This window comes from Mobula hypostoma, chromosome 5 (assembly GCF_963921235.1).
Source record: "Mobula hypostoma chromosome 5, sMobHyp1.1, whole genome shotgun sequence".
NCBI classification, from domain to species: domain Eukaryota; kingdom Metazoa; phylum Chordata; class Chondrichthyes; order Myliobatiformes; family Myliobatidae; genus Mobula; species Mobula hypostoma.
Window position 1 is genome coordinate 156806237 of NC_086101.1, and position 13855 is coordinate 156820091.

Consider the following 13855-nt stretch of genomic DNA (forward strand, 5'->3'; position numbering starts at 1 on the left):
ACTAACCGTCGTACATTATATTTTGCCTCTCTTTCATGTGCCTATCTAACAGATTCTTGAATGCCTCTGTTGTGTCTACTTGCACCACCACACCTGTCAGTGCTTCCAAAATGCTCTACTCTCTCGGTGTATCAACCTTGCCCACACATCTCATTTAAAGTTTCCCTTTTCTCACTTTCAATGAATGCTCTCTAATATTAGATATTTCAACACTGGGGTAAAAAGAATACTTTCTCTCTTCTCCATGTACACCTCTCTGAATCTTATCACATCTCAGTCAGATCTCCCTTGTGTCTCTGCTGCAAACAAACCAAGTTTGTTCAATCTCTCATTATTGCACATTCCCTTTAATCCAGGCAATACCCTGATAAACATCTTCACACCCTCCAAAGCCTCCAGATCTTCTCTATATTGGGGTGACCAGAATTCAATGCAGTATACCAAATACACCCTAACTAGCATCCTGACTATTGAACCCAATGCCTTAACTAATAAAGGCTAGCATGTCATATGCCTTCTTAACCTGTGCAGCAACTTTCAGGGAGCTATAGATTTAAAGCTCAAGATCCCTCTGTATATCCACACTGTTAAGGGTCCTGCCATTAATAGTGTACTATTCCTTCACAATAGATCTCCCAAAGTACAACATCTCATAGTTGGCTGGATTAAACTTCATCTGCCATTTCTCCAGCCATATCTGTAACTGATATATATTCCACAGTATTATTTGGCAATCTTCTACACAATTCATAACACCACCAATCTCTAATGTTGTGAAGTTACTAATTAAGCCATCAACATTTTCATCCAGGTCATTTATATATAGATGTCCCAATGCAGAACTATTAGCAACTATCCTTTGTCTTCTATGGGCAAGCCAGTTCTGGATACAAATAGCCGATTCACCATGAATCACATTCATCTTAATCTCCCGGATGAGCCTCCCAAGAAGAACCTTGTCAAATGCCTTACTAAAATCCATGTAGGCAACATCCATAGCTCTAGCTTTATAAATCAGTTTCATTGCTTCTTTGAAGTGCTTAATCATTATTAAAAATGACTTGCCCAACAAAACTTCCACCTTAAATATACCCATGAGCTTGGCCTCCACCACAGTCTGTGGCACAGCATTCCACATATTCACTACTCGCTGGCTAAAAAAATTTCTCCATACCTCTGTTCTAAAAGGTCGTCCCTCAGTTTTGCAGCTGTGCCCTCTAGTTCTGGATACCCCCACCATAGGAAATATCCTCTCCACATCCACCCTATCTAGTCTTTGCAACATTTGGTAGGTTTCAATGAGATCCTCCTGCATTCTTCTAAATTCCATTGAGTACAGGCCCAAGGATGCCAAATACTCCTCCTACATTAACCCCTTCATTCTCGTCATCATCCTCATGAACCTGCTATGGACTCTCTCCAATGACAACACATCCTGTCTGAGATATGGAGTCCAAAGCAGTTGACAATACTCCAAGAGCGGCCTGACTAGTGTCTTTTAAAGTGCCAGTGTTATCTCCTTGTTTTTAAATCCCCTGTCCCTTGAAATAAATGTCAACATTACATTGTATTTTTTAACACAGACTCAACCTGTAAGTTAATCTTCTGGGAGTCTTGCACAAGGAACTTTAAGTCCCTCTGCACCTCTGATGTTTAAATTTTCTCCCTCATTAGATAATAGTCTGCACTTTTGTTCATTTTACCAAAATGCATTATCATGCATTTCCCAACACTTGTATTCCATTTGTGTTGGGCACGTGGCCAAGTGGTTAAGGCGTTCGTCTAGTTATCTCAAGGTCACTAGTTCGAGTCTCGGCTGTGGCAACGCGTTTGTGCCTTTGAGCAAGGCACTTAATCACACATCGCTCTAGTCTGTGCGAGGAGTGGCGCCCCACATACGCTTCCAATCTGCACCTTGTAAGGCATGAAAATGCCCGAAGCAGGCCTCTCATGGTCTGAGTCGATGTTCCTTGTATTCCATTTGCCACTTTTCTGCCCATTCTTCCAATTTGTCTAAGTCCTGTTGCAATAGCATTGCTTCCTCAGCATTACCTACCACTCCACCTACTTTTGTATCATCTGCAAACTTTGCCACAAAGCTATCAATTCCATTATTTAAATCACTGGCAAACAAGATGAAAAGCAGTAGTCCCAATACTGGCCCCTGAGGAAGACCACTAGTCACTGGCAGCCAACTGGAAAAGGCCCCTTTTATTCTCACTCGCTGCCTCCTGCCTGTCAGCCATTCCTCCATCTATGTCAGTATCTTTCCTGTAACACTATAGGATTTTATCCTGTTAAGCAGCCTCGTGTGTGGCACCTTAACAAATGCCTTCTGAAAATCCAAATAAATGACATCCACTACCTCTCCTTTGTCCACCCTGTTGGTTACTTCCTCAAAGAATTCTAGCAGATTTGTCGAGCAAGATTTCCCTTGACAGAAACCATGTTGACTTTGATTTATTTTATCATCAGTCTCCAAATATCCTGAAACTTCATCCTTAATAACACTTTCCCGACCATTGATGTTTGGCTAACTGGCCTATAATTTCCTTTCTTTTGCCTTCCTCCCTTCTTAAAGAGTGGTGTGACATTTCCAGTCTTCCAGTCCTCTGGGACCATGCCAGAATCAAGTGATTCTTGACAAGTCATGACCAATGCATCTGTTATTTCTTCAGCAACCTCTCTGTGGACTCTGGGATGTAGTCCATCTGGCCCAGGTGACTTACCCACTTTAAGATATTTGAGTTTGCCTAGCACATTTTTGTTCAAATAGCAATGGCACTCTCTCCTGCTCCCTGACACTCATGGACCTCTGGCATACTGCTAGTGTCTTCTACAGTGAAGACTGATGCAAAGTACCCAGTAAGTTTATCTGTCATTTCTTTGTCCCCCATTACTACCTCACCAGCATCATTTTCCAGTGGTCCAATATCAACTCTCAACCTCCTTTCTACTCTTGATATAACTGAAAAATGTTAGTATCCTGCTTCATATTATTGGCTAGTTTGCCCTCAGATTTCATCTTTTCTTAGAGCTTTTTTAGTTGCCTTTTGTTAGATTTTTAAAGCTTCCCAGTCTTTCAAATTCCCACTCACTTTTGATACCTTATATGCCCTTTCCTTGGCTTTTATGCGGTCCTTAACTTTACTTGTCAGCCACAATTGCCTGCCCTTGCCAATTGGAAACTTCTTCTGTGAGACATATCTATCCTGCACTTTGTGAACTATTCCCAGAAACTTCATCCATCTCTGCTGTGCATTCATCCCCAAAAGCACCCTCCTCCAATCCACCTGGGCAAGCTCCTCTCATGCCTCTGTAATTCCCTTTTTTCCACTGCAACACTGATACATGTGACTTATGCTTCTCCCTCTCAAACTGCAGTATAAATTCAATTATATTATGATCACTGCCTCCTAAGGGTTCCTTTACATTAAACTCCCTAATAAGATCTGGGATATTACACAACACTGAACCTAAGATAGCCTTTTTCCAAGTAGGCTCAAGCACACGCTGCTCTGAAAAGCCATCTCGTAGGCATTCAACAAATTCAGACACCAACCTGATTTTCCAATAGTGGTGGAGCCTCAGCCTCATTGCCCCAGTGACTGTGGTTCAGTCCTGTGACTTTGCAAGTGAGGGGTAGAATTAGAGGAGTTGAGCGGAGAATAAAAATGGTTTCACAGTAGAATTAGTGGAAATGGGCAGTTAATGGCTAGTACAGACTCAATGCGGTGAAAAACCAGTTTCCACACTGTACTCCTCCATGTTTCTACACTGTGTTTACCATTTGTTGGCTGATTTTATGATATAGTGAGCTGGGTCTCCTTGTCAATCTACCTGGTCATTCAGGTTTCCACATGCACGGGAACCTTTCAAAAGATTTAAAAACCCAACATGAAGAGACATCATCTAAAATAATGCACACTTTGTTACACACTTCTTTCATGACCATGGAAATGAGAATTGCTTCCTCAAGCCTCCCAGGGAAATATTCAACCTCGCCCCTGCTGACTGAACCCTTTCTTTCCCACTTAACACAATTGGGCCACCCCCCTGTACAGTGCTACTCCCATCGTTAGGTGCAAAAAACACCCCTATCACAACCACTGTCTGGTGTCTATTTCTACTCTACCCCTCCATCATCCACATGGTCCATCACCTTCCTACTGCCCTTTGTTCCCAACCCTTTAAGCCCCCATCTCAGTTCGCCAATTGCCTTCATTTTTAGAGAAATTACCAAATCTGTGGAATTCATTACCACCGGCAGCAGCTGTGGAGGCCAAGTCATTGGGTATATTTAAAGTGGAGGTTCTTCATTAGCAAGATTGTCAAAGGTTACAAGGAGAAGGCAGAAGAATAGGGTTGAGAGGGAAAATAAATCAGTCGTGATCGAATGATGGAGTTGACTCAATGGGCCAAATGGTTACTTCTGCTCCTATGTCCTATGGTCTTAAGGTCTTCTACGACTCCTTATGATTCTCCTGCTTACTATCATACTGTTATAGATATAGCACAGAGACAAGCCCTTCAATACAGAGTCCATACTGGTTATTTACTCTAGCCATCTATTGAGTCCTTTTTTATTCTCTCCACATTTACATCACCTCTGCCTCCAGATTTTATCACTCACCCACATACAAGGGGGAATTTACAGTGAGCAATTAACCTACCAACCCACATTCCTATGGTATGTGGAAAGGAACCAGAGTACCCATGCTCTATCAGAGAGTGTGTGCAAACTCTACACAGACAGCACCGGTGGTCAGGATTGAACTCTGGTGCCTGGTGTTGTGAGGTAGAATCTCCACTCTGCCACTCAGAACATCGTACTTCTCTTCCTCTGCCCCATCCTCTGCAATGGCATTATCAAGCCTGCCACCTCCTGGTTGCCTCTCTGTTCTCCCTCAACCCCATACTGCAGCTTTCTCCGCTGACCTTTTACAGTCTGTCATGGTCCAGTCCATGAAATCTGCATTCCAGTTCACGGTCTGGTTCATTGATCCTTATTCCGGGTTTTCCTGTTTTCCCTTGTTCCATTGGGTGCCTTAATTGAGGCACCTGATTCTCGTTTTGGGCTGGCACATAAATACGTCTGTAAACGAAGGATTCCCTGCTGGACTGTTCCCTTCCCCTCCCCATCTGAATCCCTGACAGTCAGCTCAGCAGTCACCGCAGCAGGTATCCTCGGCAGTCATCCCAGCCCTGTGTCTAAGAAAGGGTCCCGGTCCTGTGTCCTAGGAGGGTCCTGGCCCTGCGTCCTAGAAGAGTCCTGGCCCTGCGCTCCAAGGAGGAGTCTCGGCTCCGTACCCAAGAGCCTAATCAAGCCGGGTCCAAGAACTGAGCCAAACCTAGTCCAAGAGCCACGTCCTGTTCTGGAGTTCCTCGCCCAGCCCAGTACTGGAGTTACCTTGTCCTGTGCTGAAGTTCCCTTGTCCTGTGCTGGAGTTCGCTCGTCCTGTCCAGGAGTCCCTCGTCTAGTCTAAGCCACGTCCAAGGACCTCGTCCGGTCCAAGCCAAGCCCTAGAACCTCATCTAGTCCAAGCCTAGTCCAAGAACCTCGTCCTGTCCAAGTCAAGGCTTTGTGTTCTCGTCCTGTGCAGGAGTTCCACGTCCAGTCCTGTAGCCACGTCTTGTCCTCGCCTAGATCCGGGGTCCGAGCCCGAGTCAAGAACCTGCTTCCGGGTCCCTGTTCAGCCTCTGGCTCAGAGTCCTAGCCCAGGCTCCTAGTTCCAAGTTCCTTGTCCTGGTCCCGCTTTCATAGTCTTAGCCCTAGCCCAGGCTCAGTGTCCTTGTCTCGTCCAGGGCCTGCATCCATGTCCAGCGTCGTTTCTTCCCAACTTCCCTTACTTTCTTGATAAACCTAGTCCTGTTCCTAGTACTTCAGTGTCTGTGTCTTGTATTTGGGTCCACTCCCAACGCCCCCTTATGACACAGTCACTTTGCTACCCAGCCTGATTTGAAGTCTACCCCACTCACCAGAGATTCACACTTCATCCCTACCCCTAATATAAAGCCAGAAAGTCCTCCTGACTGTTGTAATAATCCCAGGAGTCAATGGCTGTCAGAAGTTAATTCAAATCCTTCATCTGGAAATACCCATTTGTGGGAAATAAAAAATCTCATGGTCATTTTGAACTTACTCCAAGAATGAGATCAGAATTCACCGCAATGCTTCAAACCAATTAATTTACAGCAATACTTGTGTACTAATAACTCAGTGCCAATAATTATTAATCAGTGAACCAAGAATCAGTATTTAGTAGTCACCAAACTGACACAAATGTTTATCAAAAAATCTAGACCAACATTTATCAATGGAAGTTACAGCCATGCAACAGAAGTACTGGACGAGGCTTATCTTCAGGTATAGACATTACCTTTTCAAAATACTTGATCTCATACTCTAGTATAATGCCATTGGGTCGGTCTGGTTCCTGCCACGTCAAGGAGATGCTATTTTTGGCCACCTTCTTCTTCTTGACAACAGTAATCGGTGAAGGTGCTGCAAAAAATAGTACATTACTGACTATTAATGACAAAATTTCACAGAGATAACTGCTCTAATTGTATACAGTTTATCATTTTTCTTTCTTTCCCTCAACAACATAATATATACAACAGATTAACGAAAGATCAGGACCACTCACCTGCTTGAGATATGAGATAATAAATATTGTTTCACTAACTATAAAACATTTTTATTCACCGTGTAAATATTCACAAAAAAAGTTTGTAACAATAGTTTTTGGTAAAAGGTAGTAACACCTAGAGCAGTGCATTGATGAAACACTGGTCAACATTACAGGAAGATAGACAGGCCGCAACCTTTCCTTGTAGACTGCAAAGTTAACCGCACTGCACACACTGCATGTGACGAATGCTCTGAATAAACTCAGCAATAGCGGGTAAATTGAATATCAATTTAATAGCAAGCTGTGCATGCTTATCTCATATCACCTTGCTGATGTTTCTGTCTCTGCATTGTCGTGTTTGCAGAAGAGAGGGAGGTATGTCACTGCACAACATGTCCACGTGTGTGTGCGTGATTGAGTTTTATCAAGAGGAGAAAACAGCTCACAGACTTAAACATGAGTAAAGGTTCTTATAGAGCATTGTGTTCAAGTGTGTGTGTGTGGAAGATTATGGCTGTTAGCTGAACTCAAACTCAACGAAAGGCAAATGCTTGAAATTAGTGTCAATATCTTTCTCTTATAATAAGCATATTGGCCAGATAGCCATCTCTATTTGCTGTCTTGGAACCTGTAAGTGTATATGTGTGTGTGTGTTTGTACCTGCACACACATGTATATTTGCATGTATGTCTCTGTCTGTGCCCAGGCATGTGCATATATTTGAATGCATGTCTTTATGTGCACATGTATATTTTTGCCTGTGTTTTTCACTTAAGTCCACAGCTTTCTGGCTTTCACCAAGGTGTGGTTCAATCATCAGTGCTTTGTGCCACCCGACATTTATTTGTTAGCTGATTATTGGTCAGCTATTTCACTTAGACCATCCAGGCCCTGCGCTCTTCTCATTGCCACCATCAGGCAAGAGGCACCACCAGGTTTAGGAATGGTTATTATCCTTCAACCACCAGATTCCTGAACTGCTGTTTATAACTTCAGTCACCAATACTCCAAACTGATTGTACAAACTACAGACTAATTTTCAAGGACTTTTTGCAACTCAAGTTCTCAGTATTACTTTGATTTGCACAGTTGGTGTTTTCTTGGATAATGGTTGCTTGTCAGTCTTTGTTTACATATAATTTTTAGTATAATTCGATTATATTTCTTTTGTCCTGTCAATGTCTGGAAGAAAATGAATCTCAAGCTAGTATATGGTAACATATTGTACTTGTCCTCATATAATACATTTACTTTGAACATTGAACAAGGTGGAATTCCAGCAGAGCCTAAACCTGGATTTGATGCATTCCCTGCACCTGGTTCTCCACATGAAGTGCCCAGTGTTCCATTTTATTCCCTCTCTATCCACTCTTGTAATGAGGTGTTGAAAACAGGAACGTTTACCCCACCCCCCCCCCCAAACTTACGTCATTCACCATATTCTCAGCTGGGCTTCAGTTCCACTTAAAGTTTGTTCATAACAGAACAGATTGGAGTAAAACAGCTTTAACCTATTGTGAGCTGATACTTGTGATCTAGAAAAATGGGTGTTATAATCTATGCTTTAGTTTCATCATGAAATAATTGTTCAGATTATTAAGGAAAGTTATTTCCATTAAAGAATGGACACTTATAGACAAGACAGCAAAATCTTTCAGTTTCCTGGAGACATAAGAGAATGCAGATGCTGGGATCTGGAACAAAAAAAAACAAACTGCTAGAGGAATTTAGAGGGTCGAGAAGCATATGTGGGAGAAATGGACAGTCAACAGGCATTTAGTAAAAAATCATCAACTAGATGATGAGAAGCAAAATCATAAATCTGTTATATTCTGGACAATAATGTTCACGTGGTCAGTTATTAGAAAAATTCTGTCAAATCTGAAGTTCTCCATAATTTAACTGTACTTGCATTTTCAGTACTGTGAGATAGTATAATCAGTGAGACAAGCGACGTGGACACAGTCTGGTCCATCATGGCCACATCCCTGTCCATCATTGACAGTGTCTACAGGGGACACTGCCTCAAGAAAGCAGCATCTATCATCAAGGAGCTCAACCATCCAGATCATCCCATCTTCCCACTGCTGCCATCTGGCAAGACTTACTGAAGTCTTGTCCCACACCACAAGCTTCAGGAGCAGCTACGTTCCTACAACCAGCAGGTTCATGAATCAATCTGCTCAGCCATAACCCTATATCAGCAAAGGATCATTACAGATCACTTTCTGAACATTACAGACAACCTTTTTGCACTACCATAGACCTGCCCAATTGTGCTTTTGAGTTTTTGCACAAATATTTGATTTTGTACAGGGCAATACATCAGCTCATTACAAGTAGTCGTTTGTTTGACAGTGGTTTAAAAAGAATTTGGGCCCTTTCAGGACTTTTCAGTGGGATGCAATCATAATGATCAATTAGACACTGGGCAATGGCCAATAAAAAGAAGTGATGTTTAAGCAGAGTGGCCATTGTAGGAGTGGCTATTGTTACAGTGGACACTGTTAGACTGGTCAGGATTTGGCTCAACTGGCTTGGTCGAGAACAGGTGGAAGCTCCAAGTAAGAATTTTAGTAACTTTTTTTTCTTTTTATTTGTCTTTTAATAAGTACGTAGCTGGTGCGGTCAGAATAGATCCAGGATTAGAGGTATGTTCTTTGTATGAGATACAAGAACTGAGGGAGACCTCCAATATCCCTGAAAACTAAAAAGCATGAAGTGCATTGAGCTGCAGTGCCTTGGAGATCATGTTAAGGAACTGGAGTCGCAGGTGGGTGATTTTTGTCTCATCTGAGAGAATGAGGAGATGATAGAGGTATTCTCAAGGAGGCATGATGAGAGAAGTCAAAGACAACATAAAAGTAAAAGAGAGGACATAAAATATAGCAAAATCTAGTGGGCAACACACACAATATGTTGGTGTTGCTGGGATTTCCAGCGTCTACAGATTTTCTCTTGTTTGTGAAAACCTAGTGGGATTTAAAGAATTGGAAAGTTACTAAAACTCAACAGAAGTTAACCAAAAAGCCACAAGAAGATGAAAAATTAAGTTAAGCTAGCCAATAATATAAAAGAGGATGCCAAAGACTTTCAGACAAGTAAGAGAGTAAAAGAGAAGTGAGGGTGGATATTAGACTAGTGGAAAATTATGCTGTAGAGGTAGTAATGGGTGACAAACTTAATAAGTATTTTGTGTCAGTCTTCACTGTGGAAGACACCAGCACTACTTCAAGAGTGTAATGGGGCAGAGGTGAGTGTAGTTGCTTTAATTAAGCGGAAGGTGCTTAGGAAGTCTGAAGGTAGATAAGTCACCTGGACCAGATGGACTCACACCAGGATTCTGAAAAAAGATAACTGAAGAGATTGTGAAGGCATTAGTAGTGATCTTACAAGAATCCCTAGATTCTGACATGGTTCCTGAGGACTGTAAAATTATAAAATGTCTCTCACTCTTTAAGTGGGGAGGGAGGCAGGAGAAAGGAAATTATAGGCTAGTTGGCATGACTTCATTGGTTGGAACGATGTTGGAGTCCATTATTAAGGATGAGGTTTTGGAGTACTCGGAAGCATGTGATAAAATAGGCCAAAGTCAGCATGATTTCCTTAAGGGAAAATCTTACCTGACAAATCTGTTGAAATTCTTTAAGGAAATAATAGAAAGGATGGACAAAGGAGAGGGAATGGGTATTTTTTTACTTGGATTTTCAGGCCTTTGACAAGGTGCTGCACATGAGGCTGCTTAACAAGATAAGAGCCCATGGTATTACAGGAAAAATACTAGCATGAATAGAAGATTTTAAAAACGTAAACACGAGGAATTCTGCAGATGCTGGAAATTCAAGCAACACACATCAAGGTTGCTGGTGAATGCAGCAGGCCAGGCAGCATCTCTAGGAAGAGGTAACTGACAGCAGGCAAAGTGGGGAAATAAAGGCAGCCTTTTCTGGTTGGTTGCCAGTCACTGGCGGTTTTCTGCAGGGGTCAGTATTGTGACCAATTGTTTTTACATTGTATGTCAATGATTTGGATGATGGAATTGATGGCTTTGTCATCAGTTTTGTCGATGATACAAAGGTAGGTGTTGAGGTAGTGTTGATGAGTCTGTAGAAGGACTTAGATGGGAGTGGTAGACGGAATATAGTTTAGATAAGTATATGGTCATGCACCTTAGTAGAAGGAATGAAGGCATAGACTATTTTCTAAACTGGGAGAAAATTCAATAATCGAAGGTTTAAATGGACTTGGGAACCTTGTTGAAGATTCCCTAAAGGTTGACTTGCAGGTTGAATCGGTGGTAAGGGAAAAAAAATACAATGTAAGCATTCATTTCAAGAGGACTAGCATAGAAAAGCTTTATCAAGCATTTGTCAGGCTGCACTTGGGGTACGGAGAAGAGTTTTCAGGCCCTTTTCTAAAAAATGCTAGCATTGGAGAGGGTTTAGAGGAGGTTCATGAGAGTTATTCCAGAAATGAAAGGATTAACACGTAAGGAGCATTTAATAGTTCTAAGTCTGTAGTCACTGGGATCTGGAAGAACAAGGGGGGATTTCACTGAAGCCTATAGAATATTGGAAGGCCTAGACAGAGTAGATGTGGAGAGGACTTTTCATGTAGTGGAGCAATTGAGGACCAGATGACACAGTCTCAGAACAGAAGGATGTCCATTTAGAAAAGAGATGAGGACAAGTTTCTTTAGCCAGATGGTGCAGATGGTGGTGAATCTGTAAAATTCATTGCCACAGGTGGCTCAGGAGGTTAAGTCATGGAGTATATTTAAAGTGGAGATTGATAGGTTTTTGATTAGTAAGAGTGTCAAAGGTTATGTGGAGAAGGCAGGAGAATGGGGCTGAGAGGAATATTAAACCAGCCTGGATGGAATGGCAGAGCAGACTCAAAGGGCTGAATTGCCTAATTCTGCTTTAATGCCATATGGTCTTGTCGTCTTTCTCTCTGTCTCTCTTGCAGTCTGGTATAGATTATGGATAGGTTATGTATAATTTATATTCTGTGTGTTGTCTGTATTTATGCATATGTCTATGATACTGCTGCAAGCAAATTTTTCATGGTACTTGTACCTCACTGTACTTGTGTACATGACAATAAACTCAATAAAACACACACAAAATTCTGGAGGAGCTCAGCAGGCCAGGCGGCATCTATGGAAAAGAGTAAACAGTCGATGCTTCAGGCCGAGACCCTTCATCAGGACAATAAACTCAACTTGTCTTGAGCTCTATCATTCGTTGACTGTCAACCATTAGATTGGGTCCAGAAAGGAAGGTGAAAATGTCCACCTTAGCATGACGTTTTCATCCTAAGGCAGACAACTAAACATTTTCCAAATGATATCCGGAACGCAAAACAATTTAATTAGCAGCTACCTTAATGGTCAGTGATATTTACTGTTGAAAGGCAGTGCCACTCCAAAAACGACAAAGAGAAGACCACTGCGCCTTCCCTAACATAACCATTTCTTTGTTACGTATTGGGAGGCGGAAGTGGGACAAATCCGTATGCACAGAGTCATTAGGTAAACAGATCAGGAATACTGTTTAGCACACCGCAGGCCAGCTGGCCGAAGAGAACGAAAACCACACTCCTCAACACTCTTAAAAAGAACTAATTAGGGTTTCAATTACAGCTGTGTTTTCACATCAATGGGTTTCGTTGACTAATTACAATTAGCAGCCAGCAACTTCCAACAGAATTATGTGCTTGAAGCGATTTTAATTCTAACATTATGAACTTACTAAATAAATGAAGTCACAGAAGGGAATGCTCTGCAGTTCCCAGTGTTTTATATGGACAGGTGTTCTACCATGAAACACATGATTTTATTATATCAGAAATGAGTGCATTAGTCCTGGCAGAAATATCATGACCAGGCATGGGATGGGCTTAGGCTGTTTGCCTGAGTTACAATTGTCCAATTTCATGCTTCATTGGGAAGCAATGGGAGAAGGGGCTGGGGGTTAATAAGATGCTGGGTGGTTGTCTGGAAATATTTATTTGGTTGGAACATGAAAAACCTGTCACCTGGGACTTGGAGCACATTACTGTTTTCCCCAGGACCACAAAAACGAGACAAGAGAAGGTGGCCCAGACATTGCTTTACTCCATGTTAGTTTTGTTAAAGCAGCATTGTGCATCAGCCCAACACTCCTGAAAGTCATAAACACTAGAAAGTCTGCAGATGCTGAAATTCCAAAGCAACACACACAAATTGCTGTGGGAGCTCAGCAGGCCAGGCGGCATCAATGGAAATGAATAAACAGTCGGTGTTTTTGGCCAAGACCCTTCTTCGAGAGTAGAAAGGAAGGGGGAAGATGCCAGAATAAAAAGGTGGGGGGAGGGGAACATGGATAGCTGGAAGGTGACAGGTGAAGCCAGGCGGTTAGGGAAAAAATGGCTGGAGAGGAAGGAACCTGATAGGAGAGGCAAGTGAACATAGGAGAAAGGGAAGAAGAGATTCAGGAGGAGATGATAGGTAGAGGAAAAGAGGAAAAAGGTCAAAGAGGGGAATAGAAGAAGAGTGGAGGGAGGGAAATTCTTTACTGGAGCGACAATCAATATTCATGCCATCAGTTTAGAGGCTATCCAAGTGGAACATAAAGTGTTTCTCCTCCACCTTGAGGGTGGCCTCATCTTAGCCCAAGAGGAGGCCATAGACCAACATGTTGGAACAGGAATGGGAAGTTCCGCTTTAGGCAGATGGAGTGGAGTTGCTCAACAAAGTAGTACCCCAATTTATGAAAGGTCTCACCAATGTGGAAGATGCCACATCAGGAACACCAGACTCAATAAACAAACCATGCAGATTCGCAGGTGAAGTGTTGCCTCACCTGGAAGGACTGTTTGGGACCCTCAATGGAGTTGAGGGTGGAGGTGAATGGAAAGGTGTAGCACTTTGGCTACGTGCAGGGATAAATGCCGGGAGGGAGATTAGTAGGAAGGGATAAATGGACAAGGGAATGATGGAAGGAGCAATGCCTGGAGAAAGTGAAGTAAAGATATGTTTGGTTGTAGGATCCCTTTGGAGATGGCCAAAGTTGCAGAGGATGGTGTGTTGGATGCAGAGGCTTTTGGAGTGGTAGGTAAGGGCAAGAGTAACTCTATCACTAGTATGGCTGTGGGAAGATGGGGTGGGCATTGATGTTCAGGAATTGGAGGAAATGCAGGTAAGGGCAGCATCATTGGTAGAGGAAGGAAAACCCTGT

At 42.5% G+C, this 13855-nt stretch overlaps 1 protein-coding gene across 2 annotated transcripts in view; it reads right to left on the minus strand.

The window, feature by feature from the left end:
• The window catches only part of LOC134347086 (ephrin type-A receptor 5-like), a 328980-nt gene that overhangs the window by 62220 nt on the left and 252905 nt on the right, over positions 1 to 13855 (minus strand). For both annotated transcript variants that reach the window (XM_063049198.1, XM_063049199.1), the window contains exon 6: positions 6381 to 6505. In XM_063049198.1, coding sequence (XP_062905268.1) covers positions 6381 to 6505 — 125 coding nt within the window. The remainder of the gene's footprint in view (positions 1 to 6380; positions 6506 to 13855) is intronic.